The sequence below is a fragment of the Zalophus californianus genome, chromosome 8, assembly GCF_009762305.2.
Source record: "Zalophus californianus isolate mZalCal1 chromosome 8, mZalCal1.pri.v2, whole genome shotgun sequence".
Lineage (NCBI taxonomy): Eukaryota > Metazoa > Chordata > Mammalia > Carnivora > Otariidae > Zalophus > Zalophus californianus.
Window position 1 is genome coordinate 78,891,400 of NC_045602.1, and position 19,843 is coordinate 78,911,242.

The 19,843-nt window shown below is 38.0% G+C and overlaps 1 protein-coding gene across 4 annotated transcripts in view; it reads left to right on the top strand.

Annotated features, from left to right (window-relative positions):
- MRPL30 (mitochondrial ribosomal protein L30) overlaps positions 1-8,507 on the top strand; it is a 32,917-nt gene extending 24,410 nt beyond the window's left edge. For all 4 annotated transcript variants that reach the window (XM_027620859.1, XM_027620860.1, XM_027620857.1 and 1 more), the window contains 5 exons: positions 3,845-3,922; positions 5,591-5,671; positions 7,769-7,915; positions 8,138-8,211; positions 8,285-8,507. In XM_027620859.1, coding sequence (XP_027476660.1) covers positions 3,872-3,922; positions 5,591-5,671; positions 7,769-7,915; positions 8,138-8,211; positions 8,285-8,417 — 486 coding nt within the window. In that variant the 5' untranslated portion in view covers positions 3,845-3,871 and the 3' untranslated portion in view covers positions 8,418-8,507. The remainder of the gene's footprint in view (positions 1-3,844; positions 3,923-5,590; positions 5,672-7,768; positions 7,916-8,137; positions 8,212-8,284) is intronic.
- The last annotated feature ends 11,336 nt before the right edge of the window (positions 8,508-19,843 follow it).

Here is a 19,843-nt window from a genome sequence, read left to right on the forward strand (position 1 = left end):
AAAGCTGTAATTTCGCAAGCATGTTTTTGATTGCCACCTATCCACAGCTGCCTGTTCTGCGTCTTTTTGCCAAGGGGCGCGGATGAGGATGGGGACTGCCTATTACTTGATAGGCATTAGGAATTAAAAGAGACATTTATTGCCTTCAGAGATCTCGGTTTATTGAAAGGGAAATTCTGTGTTGTGCATTTTCGGTAGTGTTTCCCCTCCTTTTGTCATTAAATGGATGTCTAAAACTATTCAGACATTAACTGGGAGCCACTTACTTCAGAGCCCAAGAGTTGTGTGCCTTATTATTAACAATAATCTTTACTTTTTTTTAAAACATAACTTTTGACTGTCACACCTTCTGAAGTCTGTAAATTAAACTTAATTCAACAAAAACTGATTGAGTGCCTAGTACATGACAGCTTCTGCTTTAGGTATATGCTTGGGATACATCTGTGAAGAGACAGGGCAGGCCAAAAACAAAACAAAATTTAAAAATCATTGTCCTTGCGGAATTAACATGTTACTGGGTGAAGACAAACAACAAACCTAATAAACTGTGTTAGAAGATAAGTGCTATGGAAAGAAAATCAAGTGAAGTAAGTCTGACAGTTTGGGGGTGGGTCAAAATGTTGAATAATGGAATTTGGATAGGCCCTACTGAGAAAAGATTTGAGCCAAGAATTGAAGGAAGTGAGAGAATTAACTATGTGAATATCAGGAGCATTACAGGAGAAAGAACAGCCTTCCAAAGGAGTATGGCTTCCTGGCAACTTGTAGGACCTGTAAGGGGGCCAGTGTGTGTATTGATTAAGAGTGGTTGGAGATGAAGTCCTAGAGGTGGGGGTTAAGGACTGGCTGTTGCTCCAATGCATTAAAGCTTTTTAGGTATTTAATAAATCAACTTTTTATTTTAGAATAATTTTAGGTTTATAGAAAAGTTGTGAAGATAGTACAGAGTTCCTGTATACCCCACACCTGATTTCCCCTTTTATTAACATTTTGCATTAGTATGGTACATATATTGTAATTGATGAATCAATACTGATACATCATTAACCAAAGTTCATACTTCATTTGGATTTCTTAGTGTTTACTAGATGTCCTTTTACTGTTCCAGAATCCCATTTGGTCGTCATGGCTCCTTAGGTTCCTCTTGAGTATGGCAGTATCTCACTTTCCTTGTTTTTGGTGACCTTGACAGTTTTAAGGCACTCAGGTATTTGAAGAGGTACTGATCAGGTATTTTCCACAATGTCCTTCAAATGGAGTTTGATGTTTTTCTCTCAGCATGGTGTTAGGGGTTTTTGGGAGGAAGACCACAGACATGAAGTGCCATTCTCATTCCATCATATTAAGCATGCATGCTATCAACTTGACTTTATCACAGTTGATATTTACCATGATCACCTGGCTGACATAGTGTTTGTGAGGTTTCTCTAGTACAATGTTATTTTTCACCCTTTCTATACTGTACTCTGGGAGCAAGTTGTTAAGCATAGCCCATACTTATGAGTGGTTTTGCTCCACCTTTTTGAGAGGGAAGTATCTGCATAAGTTATTTGGAATTCTTCTATAAAAGACATTTGTTTCTTCTCTCCCATTAATTTACTTCTTCATTTATTTATATGAATATGGAATCATGGTTATTTTATGGTTTGGATTATAAGCCAGTACTTTTTTACTTTGTAGCTCATATTGGTCCAGCTTTTGCCATTGGGAGCTCTTCACTTGGTTCCTATGTCCCTTTAACATACTCTCATCATTTTGATTTTTTGAGTAGTTCCTTTCTAGTGCTACAAGATGCTCCAGGCTCATCTTTATATATTCCCTGAGGTAGCCCTCCAATCAGCCATTTCTCCATGGAACCCTGGTTTCTTTTATTAGAGAATGCTAAGATCAGGGTGCTGGGTGTGCTCATTGCTACGGGGATTCCATTGCTTTTTAGTCGTCTTAGCTAACAGAGCTAACCCACGTATTCATACATGTCTGTGATTATTTCTATATCCATCACTGTCTATATTTAGCTAAACATGAGTTCGAACTCTAATCCTGTGCCATTGGATCACATGGATTTATTCTGGCTTTCTCCTCTTGTTTATATGTTACTTCTCCAACAGTGAGAAACCTGGCTCATTGGAAGGTTTTGAGAAGAGGAGTTGATTGACATGATATGATTTAGGATTTTAATTAGATGATTGCTGCCATAGAGAAGAGATCTTAGGGAAGTTGGAATGGAAGCTAGAAGGCCAGTAAGGAGGATTTTGTTGAAATTTAAGTGATAAGAAAAAGAGTAACATAGTGTGAAGCCAAATGAGTTGGGTTGGTATATTATGTTTAACTTGGGAGGAAGAAGTATGGTAAAGAAAATATTTTATCATTACCTATTTGATTGAAGGGCCTGAGGATTACATAAGCATCTCTTCTAAGGAAATTAAGTGTTTCTTCTAAGGAAGCCTTGATATAAAATCTATATAAACAGCCAAGCAATGGCTGATGATTTGAACTAGGAATTGTTATGCTATATGGTAATGTTTGAAGTCTGAAGTCTGAATGAGAGTTATGAAATTTTGAGGTACTTCTGAATTCTGAGCTGAGCAGACCATAGATCTAACCCATTAACTGATTCAGACATTCAGAAACAAACACCGTTCATCAGAGACTGTGTTAGATGCTGAGAGTAGAAAATGAACAAGACAAAATTCTGGATTTCATTGCACTAAGGATTTAGTAGTTAACTCTTCTAAAACCTATGCATAATTAATTTTGAGAGACTGGTTCAGTTGCTGAAAATTTTTCTGAAGTCTGGCTCTTTTAATGGGACATCTTGCATTGATTCCCACAACTTCATTGCTTTTTCCACATCACAGGAAAGACTTACAGAGCTTGAGTGAGCCAGAATCTGGTGGATTCACTGAAATACACCATTGTATTCTATTTTGATATGTTATTCTTATTACAGTTTTGTAATAATTTAATAATTTTATCATAGTAAAAGCTGCCATTCATTGAGGGCTTCTTATGTGCTAAATACTGTTTTAGGTGTTTTTAGAATAACTCATTTGCAAGATAGGTATTATATTCTTTCTTCTGGGGAAAAAATTGAAGCACACAAATTAAATAACTTATCCAAAATATACATGTAGTTCATAAACCTAATCTTTCTGTTTTTAGTATACATCAGTACAGTAGGTTGTAATTATTTGTGTCTAAATAAACATGACTTTTTCTACATCATAGAAGCAATGCATGTTCGTTAAGAATAGTTTAACAGTACAAATATGCAAAACAGAAAGTTATGGTTTACCTCTTAACAGAAAGATGTTATGATTTAGTGAAAATATGCTGGACCAGGAACTAAAATTGGGTTCCAGACCATATACTCCTTGGATAACTGGATGCCCTTGGTAAATGATTGATTTTTCATTTTCCACATACATAAGGTAAGAAGGTTGTTAATTCTAGTTCTAGGAGTCGGGATTTCTTCAGTCTCTTCTAGCTCTTCCATTTTCTGTGACTCTTTAACAAGCATTCTTTGTGCTTATTGAAGAGAATTTTTTTAAACAATAACTTCCTTTGCCCATTTTTGTTGAGTCAACCTAGGTTCTAACTCATTTGGCAAAAATAGGATGTGGTTAATGTATAATTACTACGTATGGTTTTGCTGAACTCCAAATAACACATTTATTAGAACTTTATTCTTACCTTTATTGTATTAAAATAATAAGATTTCACTGTTAAACTTTAACTGAGTTTATAATTAACTTGTTCTTTAGTTTTTTAATAATACAGAAGTGGGCACCTGGCCATTTCCAAGACACATTTGACTAACGGATCTATTTTCTGCTTGTCACAGCCTCAGAAGAGAACAGTCACCACACTCATGGCAGGGATTTTGCGCTCAATAGTTCAGAGGCCCCCAGGCAGACACCAAGTAAGTGTTTCAAGTATTATCTCTCTCTCTCTCTTTTTTTTTTATTTTTTAAGAACTGTTTCTTTCTCTTTTTTAATTAACAAAACAACCAGGCAGGTTTAACTGCACAAGTTCCTTTTTTTATATATATTTTTTAGTGTTGAGGATCAGTCTTATTTATGGTTTATCTGCTGTTTTATCACTAAAGATTTGAAGATTTTTACCTGGAGAACATGCTGGTAAAAAATGGCTAGTATTGGTTTCCCCTTAATCTTTTTAAAGTTTAAGGGTTTATTCTCTTCAGTGACGAAAAGAGTGTATTTTCAATCATAGAAAAATAGAAAACTGTGGAAGAGCAGAAAGAAGAAAAGCACTCTCCCAGAAACCATTCATGCTTGTATTTTCATGGATTTCCTTGTAGTCTTTCTTACAGAAATTATAGCAGCTCAGCCTAATCTGTTCATGAGGGCGAGTCTAGATACAGGTGTGCTGTTGGCTATAGATAGTAATATTAGGTGCTTTATGTAGATTACCTTAACCTTAAATTAATCCTGTGGGGTCAGTATTGTTTCCTTTTAAAACAGCTGAGGAAATTGACTCTGAGAGGGTGTCTCATTTCTCACAGATGATAAGCACAGAACCAGGATTAAAAGCCCATATTTTTCCTTTCCCTTGCTCATTTGCTCCTACTTACTCTCTAATTATGTGTGGACCTCAGCAGGACAGAAAGGGCATGAAGGGAATGAATATTGCCTATCCAGAGAGGAGTTTCCAGATAGGAGGGATTGGCAGTGAATCTTTTCTCTTTAGCCGACTGAGAGCAACAGGACTAGAAGATTGCAGAAGGGCAACAAGAGATAGGAACTAGGAGTGATGGCATTGTAGGGACTAGAAAGACAACCATAAACTCATTTCTTTTTACAGTGTATTGTTGAAGGTTATTATTGCACATCGTGTGGAGCAGGGGTTGGCAAACTACAGTCTGCAGGTCAAATTCAGCCCACCTGTTTTCGGAAATCAGGCTTTATTGGAATGTAGCCACGCCCACTTGTTTACATATTGTTCGGGGCTGCTTTTGCCCCCCAGTGGCAGAATTGAGACTTGGCAATGGAAACCATACAGCCCCAAAGCTGGAAATAACTTCATGTTTAGTCCTTTACAGAAAAATATTGCCAACCCCTGGTCAAGAAGTCTCTGTTTCACTCATATGTGGAATTTAAGTTAACAAAATAGATGAACATAGGGGGAAAAAGAAAAAAGAGGAGCAAACCAAAAAACAGACTCTTAACTCTAGAGAACAAACTTGAGGGTTACCAGAAGGGAGGTAGGTGGGTAGGGGGATGGGCTAAATGGGTGATGGGGATTAAGGAGGGCACTTCCAATGAGCACCAGCTGTTGTATGTAAGTGAGGAATCACTAAATTCTACACCTGAAACTAATATTACACTGTATGTTAACTGGAATTTAAATAAAAACTTGAAAAAAAAGAACAGAAAAGTCATATTTACGAGCTTTTTGCTTTCTAATGTTAGTGGTAAGATGAATATATTCATTCAGCTGAGGGGCTGAGATAAATGTTTGATAATTATAGGTTAGGTAAAAACAGACTTTTGTCACCTAAAAATTGGTGGGTATGGATTTCTGCAGTAGACAGAGTTCTTAAAAAAAATGTTTTATATCATGTTTTAGACTGTGACAAAAGGTGTGGAGTCTCTTATTTGCACGGATTGGATTCGTCACAAATTTACCAAGTCAAGAATTCCAGATAAAGTAAGAAGAAGGGTTTTGGGGGGTAGGGGGGTTAGAATTACTATTTTTTTAAGCATGTGCTGTTTTAAAAGATACCTACTTTTGTAATATTGAAAACTTTTATGTTAAGTTATTTGTGGATGTTGGTGGTAGGGCAGAGTTTAAATAAAGCGTGGTAGAATTTATCTAAATGATTGTTTTTTTTTTAAATGTGCCACCGGCCTTTGTAGTAGTAGGTTTTTATCATCTTAGAATCTGTTTATTCCTGCTTATGGTTTTTTGCATTAATAGTTTGTGTTTTCTTACCACCATTGTCCTCAAAACAGTGAGTCTTCTTCCTGCTCAGACACTGTCTATGTGGCTCTCACTTTCTATCTTGACTATTGCAACTTGGAATCTTTGCGAGAGAACTGCTAGATTTATGTGTACATACCATTCTTTCGGAAGACACTAGCTACATTGCTTTTTGTGTTTTGTCCCTACATTAGCCACATAGAACCACTTGGTTTTCCCAAATATTTCAGGCTCTTTACACAGTTTCTTTATATCTTCTCTCCTTTTCTTTGGCATGTCTGCCCCATACTCTGTCTTCCACCATTCTTCTCACCCTGCGTCTCTTCAAAACCCCTAGAAAATACAAACAAGCAAAAACAACTGAAAAGCACTCTTAATCCCACCTACCTGGAGACAGCTACTGTCAATACCTTCCACATCCTTTTCTGTTATATGTTTTTAAAGATGTGAATCATCTCATGTATACTGTTTCTCTAGTTGCTTTCTTCATTTAGCAATATAATGGGAGCCTCTCAAGGATAAGTTTCTATAATATTATGTTCATGATTGAATTATATGCTTTTGGATTAAAGTACCATCTTCTGTGTGTGTGATTCCCCAGAGGTATGACTCTTGATCTAATATCTTTGAAACCTTTATACATACATAAGTGTGTGTGTGTATAAAATGATTTCTTAGAATCAGTATTTATGTAATGTATCATATATACAAACCTGTGTATTTTGGTACACATGAAACAAATACAAGAGCCTACTACAGGGGTGCCTTGGTGTCTCTGTCAGTTAAGCGTCTGCCTTTGGCTCCGGTCATGATCCCAGAGTCCTGGGTTTGAGCCCCAAGTCAAGCAGGGGGTCTGCATCTCCCGTTTCCTCTGCCCCTTCCCCCTGTTCATATTGTCTCTCTATCTCTCCTTTTTCTCTCAAATAAATAAAATCTTTAAAAAAAAAAGTCCTATTACACATGGTTGTGTGGATTTTTCTTTTCTTTTGCTCAAGAATGTATTATGGCTGTTCTTCAACATTAGTAGCTGCTAAGATAGTAAGCTGTATTTGTTTTAATGGCAGCATTGTGTGCCATTGGATACATCATAGTTTATTTAATTATATCGTATTTTGTTTGGTTTTGTTATTGTTAGTTTTATTTATAATGTATGCATCCTAATTCATTTAGTTATTCTATGAGGAACATGGATGTGGCCTTTAAATTTTTCAGTATTACAAGTAGTATTACCATGTACATCCTTATTCAGTACATTTTATGTATTTAGGGAAGGTTTTCGTGGGATAGCTTACTGGAACATCTTGATTCTTAGAGAATCAGTTCACATAGCAGCTCTTTGGAGCCATTTCTAATCCTTCATGGGCAGTCATTTGTCTGTACTCTTCTAGTACTTTGTACATACTTTTTTATGATCCTCAAGTGTTATTGTCATTGTAAGCTTAGCTTTGTCCCCCTGATTGAACGGGGTGAAGGGATGCAGCTGTGCCCAGCTTATACAGTGCTAATACAGTCTCTGACATTTGAACTCTTCAGTGTCCTCTGGTGGCTCCTGCTTCACTCTTAAAACAGTTTTTGCCTGTGTGATACTTTTTTCAGAGTATGAAATTATTAGACTTTTTCTGTCTAAGTAATCAGATGGGTATAAATGTTCAATTTGAGGATAGGATTACAGAAAAATTTGGCATGAGATTGTTATGTGGTTGGTTGGGTTTTTTTTTTTTTTTAAGGAAAAAAGGAGGTACTTAGAAGCATAGATATGTAGAAGTTGAAAAACATACATACAAAGAAGTTGAAAATTTACCATTTATAATTCTCCTTTCTTAGGTATTTCAGCCTTCACCTGCAGATCATGAAAAATATGGTGGGGATCCACAGCACCCTCATAAACTGCATATTGTTACCAGAATAAAAAGTACAAAAAGACGTCCATATTGGGAAAAAGATATAATAAAGATGCTTGGATTAGAAAAAGTATGCAACTATTTAAGTCATCTTACGTGATGTTTAAATTTGCTTTAAATTTTATAATTCTTTAAGGTGTATTTTTGTTGTTTCTTTTGTTTAAATGTATTATTTAGTGTAATTTATTTGAAACTTTGATTTAGACAAAATAAGCCTTCATTTTCACATTTTGCTGAAACATGGGCCATCTGCTCTGAAACTGATCCATTACATGGTTTCCTTTCTTTCTAGGCACATACTCCTCAAGTTCACAAGAATATCCCTTCAGTGAACGCAAAACTGAAAGTGGTTAAACATTTGATAAGGTTTGTTGTTTGTCAGCGATTTTTTAAAATGTGTTACCTAATATAATTCTAAAAGCATTTTCTTATGTCACAGGATCAAGCCCCTGAAGTTGCCCCAAGGACTTCCAGCAGAGGAGGACATGTCTAACACGTGCCTCAAGAGCACTGGGGAATTAGTGGTGCAGTGGCATCTAAACCCCATAGACCAGGAAGCAGTTAAGTCCTAAGGCCAGAGCAGTTTCATATTAAAAAATGCAAATCATTTTTATTTAAAGGTAGTGAGAAAGTGTTCTCATTAAAATATATTTTAAATACTAGTCCTTTTCACTGGCTAAACATGGTGTGATTCTTCTTTATATAGGCTTGGAGGTTTCAGTGCTGCTTTTTGGTTTAACACTCTCTCCCTCTGACCGTTTCACTGCAGAATGGGCAAGAACGGTGTTATTTGAACATCTGGGTCTAGATGTCACCTTAGCAATCACCATTGACTTTTTTTAAAAATACTGTTTTCTCTTTTAATTGAATTCAACAGATTCTGTGAGTGTCCCTTTGAGTGAGCAGTGTGTTATATGTGGAGAAATGCACAGCTGACCAGAACATGGTCCCCGTCCATCAGGAGCTTAGTCTGTTTTGCTAGAGAACAGAGACTCAGCCACAGTCATTAAACATTAGGTGTAGCTAGATTGGCTGCTTTGTGCTTTAGTGTCTATAAATATTTACGTAGACTTGACTGCATTTTCTTAAGCTTAATACCAAAAATAGTATCTGTTTTTTAATTATAAATTTAATTTGACCTAAATTTTACTGATGTTCTTTGAATTCCTCAGAAACTGCCAACAGTTGAGATTGTTATTTAAAAGACAAAAAATAAGGGAGAAATCTTTTAGGGAGAATTGGGCTTTTTTTTTTTCCTTTTTTTCTATTTCAGATACCTGGAGGGATTGGGAGAAGTAAGAATTTTAGGAGAGGTTCAGTACTGGGAAATTTTGTGGCAGCTAATTGAAGATGATGGTGAAGAATCTCTGAATTCTAATTACCTGTTATTTCCCTTTGTCCCTTGTGAGATTTAGCTTGGGCAACAGTAACATTGGCACACTACTCATAATTTGTGGTCCCAGTATCCATCCTGTCATGGATCTTGATGTTTTGGGGCATCAAGCAGAAGTGCCACCTAAAATGAAGCCAGATATCATTAATATTTTTTTAAGATTTATTTATTTATTTTAATCACAATGAGATACCGCCTCACACCAGCCAGAATGGCTAAAATTAACAAGTCAGGAAACAACAAATGTTGGCGAGGATGTGGAGAAGGGGGAACCCCCTCCTACATTGTTGGTGGGAATACAAGCTGGTACAGCCATTGTAGAAAAGAGTATGGAGGTTCCTCCAGAAGTTGAAAGTAGGGCTACCCTACGACCCAGCAATTGCACTACTAGGGATTTACCCCAAAGATACAAATGTATTGACCCAAAGGGCCACCTGCACCCCAATGTTTACAGCAGCAATGTCCACAATCGCCACACTATGGAAAGAGTCCAGATGTCCATCGACAGATGAATGGATAATGAGGATGGTATATACATACAATGGAATATTACCTAGCCATCAAAAAGGATGAAATCTTACCATTTACATTGATGTGGATGGAACTGGAGGGTATTATGCTGAGTGAAATAAGTCAATCAGAGAAAGATAATTATATGGTTTCACTCATCTGTGGAATATGAGAATCAGCGCAGAGGATCATAGAGGAAGGGAGGGAAAACTGGGAAGAAATCGGAGACAAACCATGAAAGACTTTTAACTCTAGGAAACAAACAGGGTTGCTGGAGGGGGGAGGTGGGTTAGGGGGATGGGGTAACTGGGTGATGGGCATTAAGGAGGGCACGTGATGCAATGAGCACTGGGTGTTACATGCAGCTGATGAATAACAACTCTACATCTGAAAGTAATGATGTACTATATGTTGGCTAATGGAATTTAAATTTAAAAAAATATATTTATTAGAACGGGGAGGAAGGGCAGAGGGAGAGAGAGAATCTGAAGCAGACTCCCCACTGAGCGTGGAGCCAAATGTGGGACTCAATCCTATGACCCTGAGATCACAACCTGAGCCAAAACCAAGAGTCGGATGCTCAACCAACTGCGCCACCCAGGCACCCCAGATATCATTAATTATTAAGCTTAAACTGTTTTAATTAAACAATTATTGAATACCCAATATGTGTAAATTCTGGAGGGAATATAAAGCCAAAGGACACTAACTTCAGGGAGCTCATTCTAATTGGAGAGACCTCTGTGCTAACAACAAAATGTGTACTTGCTGCAGGTGGGTTGAGGATAGCTGTGTAAATAAAAGCTGGTCACTGCTAATTTATTGCCATCTCTTTCACTGTACTAATATTAATATTTAAAATGGGGGAAAGAACATTGATTAATTTTTACCAGAAGAGTCTAATAAACTTTGGGTAAGTAATTTTAACCTCAACAGCCCATGACTAGAAAAAAGGAACTAAATGTTAAGTTGAATATTTAGAAGTGAGTTTGTCTAGAAGAAGAAAAGTCTATAGGGCGAGCATGGGCATAGGCTAGTTCATTAGTTTTCTATGACTGTGTAACAAATTACAACAAACTCAGTTTCTTAAAGCAACACACACTTAATTCACTTGTTTCTGTGGGTCAGAAGTTTGGGCTTATATTTGCAGTGACATGGATGGAGCTAAAGCGTATTATGCTAAGTGAAAAAAGTCAGAAAAAGACAAATACCATATAATTTCATTTATATGTGGAATTTAAGAAAGAACAGATGAACATCTGGGAAGGGAGAAAAGAGAAAAAGGAGAGAGGGAAATAAACCATAAGAGAATCTTAACGACAAAGAACAAGCAGGGTTGATGGAGGGAGGGAGGTGGGGATGGGCTAGATAAGGGATGATTATTAAAGAAGGCACTTGTGATGAGCACTGAGTGTGGTACGTAACAGATGTATCACTGAATTCTCCAGAAACTAATATTGCACTGTATGTTAACTAAAATTTAAATACATTAAAAAAAAAAAAAAAGTAGTAGTTTGGACTTAGCAGGGCCTAGTCTGCCTAGGGTCTCACAAGGCTGAGTTGTCAGAGCATTGATTGGGAAAGGATCTGCTTCCAAGCTCTGAGATTGTTGGCACAGTTCATTTCCTTGTAGTTGTAGGATTCATGGCAAATTGCTTCTTCAAACCCAGTATTGAGAGAAACTCCAGCAAGATGGGTGCTACACTCTTAGGTAGTCATGCAAATGCAGTCATGTACATTCCATCACCTTTGCATTCCATTGGTTAGAAGCAAGTCATAAGTCTGGCTAAACTCAAGAAAGGGGAATTTTGCAAATGTATGGCTGGCAGGAAGCAAGGGTCTTGGGGGCCTCCTTAAAATTTACCTGCCAAGTATGATAAGTTCCATCCCCAAGCTGGACCCAGGTAATTCCCCATTTGGCCTGCCTTTGCCTCATATCATTTCAAAACCTTGTAAGGACTTCTTGCTTACTCATGTCTTTGGGTCTCTGAGAATTGCTCTATTTGATTTCTTCTGCTTTGTTTCAGATTTTGTCTGACCTCATTGGTGACAATTGGCATTTGATCAAGCTCAGGGAGATAAAGTTACCCAAGCACTAGCACTACCTTTTTTTTTTTTTTTAAGATTTATTTGAGAGAACATGAGCCAGGAGAGGGGCAGAGGGAGAGAGAGAATCCTCAGGCACTCGTTGCTGAGTGCAGAGACCAATGTGAGGCTTGATCCCAGGACCCTGAGATCATGACCTGAGCTAAAACCAAGAGCTGGACACTCAACCAACTGAGTCACCCAGTCACCACTTACATTACCTTAAGGACCATACCAGTTCTCTCAAAGTCTTCTCAATCTAAAATTGTGCCTCTTCTAGGTATATCTTTTCTCCTTATAATACTAATACATCCTAACTGGCACGGTTTCACCAAGAATAATTTGGAATTGCACTGGCCATCGGGGCGGGGGCGGGGGGGCTTTTGACATGAACAAGATTGTGTATTTGGGAGGTAACTTAAAAGAGTGAAGAAATCCCATGAGATTATTTCTCTTTGTTTTTCTGAAAAAGAGATTAAAAAGAAAGATATCTTGCTTAATGTAGGTAGTATCCTATCCTTCCCATACACCAAGGAATAACAAGTACTGGCTTTTTGATTACCCAGTTTGATAAAATTTTTAAGGGTCCAAGTTACTGTCTAAACCATCTGTCTCTCTCTTTATATGTGGATACATGTCAAAATTTGTTTCCTACATCTAAACTTTTCTCTCTAACTTAACGTCTTTAGGTAAATTAAGTTAGTAAAGAATCTTTGGAAGACTGGACAGTTTCTAAATAAGAAACAGATACAAAACGTTAGTCACTAAGTAAAATTTTTAGCTTTATTTCTTAGAATGTCAATTAAACAATGAACGTATCTTTGGATAATATCTATGTTTATTTTTGCCTCAAAATTACTGAAACGATATGAAATAAGGGCTCATGGGGGAAAAATAGCTAAATTCTCATTTTCTGTTCTCTAATTTTCTTTATTGTATGGAGAAAAAAATTGTTGATCACTTAAGTTAATATATAAACAGTATTAACAATGTTATATAATGGAGGAGGCAAAATGGCAGAGTAGTAGGAGGACCGTAGACTTGCCTCATCCCTTGAACAAAGCTAGATAAATACCAGATCATTTTGAACACCCAAGAAATCAATCTGAGGACTGACAGAACAAATTGCACAACTAGACGGCAAAAGGAGACCACATCGTGGAAGGTAGGATGTGCAGAGACATGGTTTGGGGGAGAAAAGGATTGCAGGTGCTGCAGAAGGTGAGGGAGCCCTGGTCACGGAGAGAGATGAGAAAGAAAGGAGTGCACAGGGCTCAGGTCATGATCCCAGGGTCCTGGGTTCGAGCCCCATATCGGGCTCCCTGCGCAGCAGGAAGCCTGCTTCTCCCTCTCCCACTCTCCGAGCTTGTGTTCCCTCTCTCGCTGTCTCTCTCTGTCAAATAAATAAAATCTTTAAAAAAAAAAAAAAAAAAAAGGAAAACACTTCCCCAAAGCCACTGACGGAAAACAAGACAGGCAACCAGCAGGACTCAAAAACTGGAATTTTAGAGGTCTGCAGCTCAGCAGGTATGGTGACCTGAGGGCGCTGCTTTGTTCCCTGTGGAGGAGGGCAGGGGCCTAGAGGCAGATGGGGCAATCTGAGGATCCCTTGGGACACACTGAGAGAGATGGTGCCCCCCATCTTGGAGTGCATCTGAGAGCAGTGGCATTGCCTTTCTGGGGACAAAGGAGCTGGTGGCTGCCATTATCCTTCCCAAACCCTCAGCATAGGCACAGAGAGACCTGCTCAGGGCAGCTAACCTGGCCACTGGCTCTTTAGTGCGTTTTACTCCAAACCTGCACTCATGCAACTGCCCTTCAGGGTCAAACCTGCTTTCGTTCCTAGTGCAGGGAGACCCTTTCCCAGAGGATCAGCGCAGGTCCCCACCATGCCAGGTCCCTGAAGTTTAGAATTTTAAAACTTAGCCAGCCTTAGTGAAACAAAAGCAAAAATGAACTTTTAGGACTTCATCAAGATAAAAAGCTTCTGCACAGCAAAAGAAACAGCAAAACAAGAGGCAACCTACAGAATGGGAGAAGATATTTACAAATGACACCACAGTTAAAGGGCTGGTATCCAAGATCTATAAAGAACTTCTCAAACTCAACACCCAAAAAACAAATAAGTCAAAAAACGGGCAGAAGACATGAACAGACACTTCTCCGAAGAAGGCATACAAATGGCTAACATGAAAAAATGCTCATCATCATTAGCCATCAGGGAAATTCAAAACCACATTGAGATACCACTTTACACCAGTTAGAATAGCAAAAATTGACAAGGCAAGAAACAACAAATGGAGAGGTTGTGGAGGAAGAGGAACCCTCTTACACTGTTGGGAATGCAAGTTGGTACAGCCGCTTTGGAAAACAGTGTGGAGTTTCCTCAAAAAATTAAAAATAGAGCTACCCTATGACCCAGCAATTGCACTCTTGGGTATTTACCACAAGACAAAGATGTAGTGAAAAGAAGGGCCATATACACCCCAACGTTCATAGCAGCAATGTCCGCAATAGCCAAACTGTGGAAAGAGCCAAGATGCCCTTCAACAGATGAATGGATAAAGAAGATGTGGTCCATATATACAATGGAATATTACTCAGCCATCAGAAAGGATGAATGCCCAACTTTTACATCAACACGGATGGGACTGGAGGAGACTATGCTAAGTGTAATAAGTCAAGCAGAGAAAGTCAGTTATCATATGGTTTCACTTATTTGTGGAACATAAGGAACAGCATGGAGGACATTAGGAGAAGGAAGGGAAAAATGAAGGGGGGAAATCAGAGGGGGAGATGAACCATGAGAGACTATGGACTCTTGAGAAACTGAGGGTTTTACAGGGGAGGGGAGTGGGGAGGATGGGTTAGCCTGGTGATGGATATTAAAGAGGGCACGCACTGCATGGAGCACTGGGTGTTATACGAAAACAATGAATCATGGATTACCACATCAAAAACTAATGATGTGTGGTGACTAACATAACATAATAAAATAAAACTAAAAAAACAAAAAAAACTTAGCCAGCCTGGCTGGGATAGAGCCCAAAGTGCACTATGCTGCTCCGGGTGGGCAAGCAAACCAGACACAGGGTGAAAACAGCAATCTGAAAAACACAACACACAGGACAAATTATTTGCTCAGGGAGGGCTTCCCTGATAGCAGTAAGTACAAACTCCTCTCTCCAGGAACAAAGGAGCTGGCTGGTACCATTTCCCTCCCCCACCCCTAAGCATAAACCATCTTCAGTAAACAGCACAGCACCAAAACTGGCTGCTTAAATTGCTTGCACCAAAACCTGATGCCCTACACTCTGCTGGTACTCTGCTGCTTTTCTCAGGCAAGTGTATCTGAGAACGAGCACAGTGGCCCCTCCCCCTGAAGACCAGCACAAACCCCCACATACACCAAGTCTACTGACCATAGACTACTGCAAAGCTTCACCTATAGTGGAAATAGCTTCAGGTCTCTTTTAACAAGCCGACCAGAGCACATCTAGTTAAAACTTGCCACAGTGTGGCCAAGGTCCAAACACTCCCCACTACAGACAAGGAGAAACCCTGCAGAGGACTGACCTGAGGGATAGAGGAGCCATAACACAGCAGCAGAGGGTACACAGCATACACCAGAGACATTTCCTAAAGCACCAGGTCCTGGGCATTATATGACCTCCTTGTAAAGCCATTACTCTCAGGAGCAGGAAACATAACAGGCTTCCTAACACGCAGAAGACAGAGACCTAGACAAAATGCCAAGATGGAGGAATTTATCCCAAAAGAAAGAACAAGAAAAGGTCACAGCCAGGGTTCTAATGGAAACAGATAAAAGTAATATGCCTGATCCAGAATTTGAAACAACAATCATAAGGATACTAGCTGGACTTGAGAAAAGCATAAAAGATATGAGCGGGTCCCTTGCCACAGAGATAAAAGAGCTTAAAACCAATCAGGCCAAAATGAAAAATGCAGTAACAGATTCAAAACCAACTGGATGCAAGGAACACAAGGATGGAAGAACCAGAGGAACAAATAAGTGATACAGAAGATAGAATTATGGAAAATAAGCTGATCAAAAGAGAGAAAGAAATCAGAAAGTAGAATTAGGGAAATCAATGATTCCATGAATCATAATAACATTCCTATCATAGGAGTCCCAGAAGAAAATAGGGAAAAGGGGGCAGAATGTTTGAGAAAATTATAGCTGAAAACTTCCCTAATCTGGGAGAGAAAACAGACTTCCAAATCCAGGGAAGCACAGAGAACTCCCATCAAAATCAACAAAAGTAGGCCAGCACCAAGACATATTAAATTTGCAAAATATAAGGAAAAAATCCTAAAAGCTGCAAGACAAAATGAATCCCTAACTTACAAGGGAAGATAAATAAAGGTAGCAGCAGAGCTCTCCACAGAAACTTGGCAGGCCAGAGAAGAGTGGCATGATATATTCAACATGCTGAATGGGAAAAATCTACAGCCAAGAATGCTCTATCCAGCAAGGCTACCATTCAGAATCGTGGGAGAGATAAAGAGTTTCCCAAACTAGGGGCACCTGGGTGGCTCAGTCAGTTAAGCATCTGCCTTCGGGTCAGGTCATGATCCCAGAGTCCTGGGATCGAGCCCCATGTCTGGTTCCCTGCTCAGTGGGGAGTCTGCTTCTCCCTCTCCCTCTGCTCCTCCCCCTGCTCCTTCTCTCTCTCTCTCATTCTCTAGCTCTCAAATAAATAAAGACAATCTTAAAAAAAAAAAGTTCCCCAAACTAAAACTAAAGGAGTTTGTGTCCACTAAACCAGCCCTGCAGGAAATATTAAAGGGGACTCTTTGAGTGAGAAAAACACTAAAGAGAAAATCTACAGAAGAAAATGACAAAACAAGGAATAAAATGGCACCAACTTCATATCTATCAATAATTACCCTGAAAGTAAATGGACTAAGTGCTCCAATCAAAAAACACAGGGTGTAAGAATAGATTAAAAAACAAGAGCCATCTATATGCTAACTACAAGAGACTCATTTTAGATCTAAAGACACCTACAAATTGAAAGTGAAGGGAGGGAGAAATATTTTTCATGGCAATGGATGTCAAAAGAAAGCCAGAGTAGCAATACTTATATCAGACAAACTAGATTTTAAACCAAAGACTGTAACAAGAGATGAAGAATGGCACTATATCATAATAAAGGGGTCATTCCAACAAGAAGATCTAACAATTGTAAATATTTATGCCCCTAACCTGGGAGCACCCAAATATATAAAACAATAACAAACATAAAGGAATTCATTGATAGTACAATAATAGTAAGGGACTTTAACACCCCACTTACATCAATGAACAGATCATCTAAGCAGAATATCAGTAAGGAAACAATGGCTTTGAATGACACACTGGACCAGATGGACTTAACAGATTTATTTGGAACATTTCATCCTAAAGCAGTGGGATACACATTCTTTTCAAGTGTACATAGGACCTTCTTCGGAATAGATCACATATTAGGTCACAGGTCAGGCCTCAACAAGTACAAAAAGATTAAGATCACACCATGAATATTTTCTGACCACAAACTATGAAACTTGGAGTCAACCACAAGAAAAAATTTGGAAAAACCACAAATACATGGAGGCTAAAGAACATCTTACTAAAGAATGAATGAATCAACCAGGAAATTAAAGAAGAAATAAAAAAATACATGAAAATGAAAACACAACAGTCCCAAACCTTTGGGATGCAGCAGAAGTGGTCATAAGAGAGAAGTATATAGCAATACAGGCCTACCTCAAAAAGCAAGAAAAACCTCAAATACATAATCTAACCTTACACCAAGAGGAGATAGAAAGAGAACAACAAATGAAGCCTAAAGCCAGCAGAAGAAAGAAAAGCAGAGCTGCAGGCATCACAATTCCAGACTTCAAGTTATATTACAAAGTTATAGTTATCAAGACAGTGTGCTACTGGCACAAAAACAGACACATCGATCAGTGGAACAGAACAGAAAATCCAGAAATGAACACAACTATATGGCCAACTAATCGTCGACAAAGCAGGAAGGAATATCCAATGGAAAAAAGACTATTTCTTCAACAAATGGTGTTGGGAAAACTGGACAACAACATGCAAAAGAATGAAACTGGACCATTTATTTACAACATATTCAAAAATAAGTTCAAAATGGATGAAAGACCTAAATGTGAGACAGGAAAAATCCTAGGAACACAGGCAGGAACCTCTTTGGCATCAGCCATAGCAACTTCTCACTAGATGGGTCTCCTGAGGCAATGGAAGCAAAAGCAAAAATGAAGAGATTTTATCAGGATAAAAAGCTTCTGCACAGCAAAGAAAACAATCAACAAAACTAAAAGGTAACTGTCAAAATGGGAGAAAGATATTTACAAATGACATATCTGATAAAGGGTTAGTATCCAAAATGTATAAAGAACTTATCAAATTCAACACCCCCCAAAAATAATCCAGTTTAAAAATGGATAGAAGACATGAATAGACATTTTTCCAAAGAAGACATCCAAATGACTAATAGACACATGAAGAGATGTTCAACATCACTCATCATCAGGGAAATACAAATCAAAACTACAATGAGATATCACCTCACACCAGTCAGAATGGATAAAATTAACAACACAGGAAACAACAGATGTTGGCAAATATGCAGAGAAAGGGGAACCCTTGTGCACTGTTGGTGGGAATGCAAACTGCTGCAGCTACTCTGGAAAACAGTATGGAGGTTCCTCAAAAAGTTAGAAATAGAAATACCCTACAACCCAGCAATTGCACTACTACATATTTACCCAGAGGATACAAAAATACTGATTCAAAGGGATACATGCACCCCAATGTTTATAGCAGCATTATCAACAAATAGCCAAATTATGGGAAGAGCCCAAATGCCCATCGGCTGATGAATGGAAAAGAAGAGGTGGCATATATATACACAATGGAATGTTACTCAGCCATAAAAAAGAAGGAAATCTTCCCATTTGCAATGACGAGGATGGAGCTAGAGAATATTATACTAACTGAAATAAGTCAATCAGAGAAAGACAAATACCACATATGATCTCACTCAAATGTGGAATTTAAGATACAAAACAGAAGAACATAGGAGGGGGGAAAAAGAAAGAGAGGGGCAAACGAGAAAACAGACTCTTAACTATAGAGAACAAACTGAGGGTTACTGGCGGGGAGGTGGGCAGGGGAATGGGTTAAATGGGTGATGGGTATAAAGGAAGACACATGATGAGCACTGGGTGTGGTATGTAAGTGATAAATCACTAAATTCTACACCTGTAACTAATACTACACTGTATGTTAACTAACTGGAATTTAAATAAAAACTTGAAACTAAAACGAAAACCAAAAAAACCCACAATGTTATATAATGTTATACTGTTAACATTGTTTATATATTATAAACAATTTGAACCAGATATAATAATTACAGAGAAACACAAATATGTATACAACATAATGGATATGATTTTCTACTTATTAAGGTGGTAAATTTAGTACAATGTATACATTTTCTATTTAATATACTGATAAATTCTATTTTAATGCTGTAGACATAAGCTTATTAAATACAGATCCCCATGCCTAAATACATATAAAGATATATTAATAAATTACTGTAATCTGTGCATGAATAATGTAAAATAAAAGTAAAAATAGCGTTTGAGTAGACCAATGTAATTCTGCCCAGAGACTCATTATTTCCTTATCATTTATCTTGCCTTCTCTAAAAACTATGCTTGATTTTGCCTTTCTCAAAATCATACCCAAATTTGAAAGAGTAAAGTTATTAAGATATACTTTATTCTTAAACTATCTGTGGATTTTCTTAAGTGACCACCAGATAACAAAGATTTGCTGTTCACCACATAAAATGATTGCTGTTCACCACATAGGAATGACTGTCTAAAAATTCTCCAAATGGTAATTCAAAATAATTACCAAACTTAATTTTTTTTTAAGTAGACTCCACACCCATCATGGAG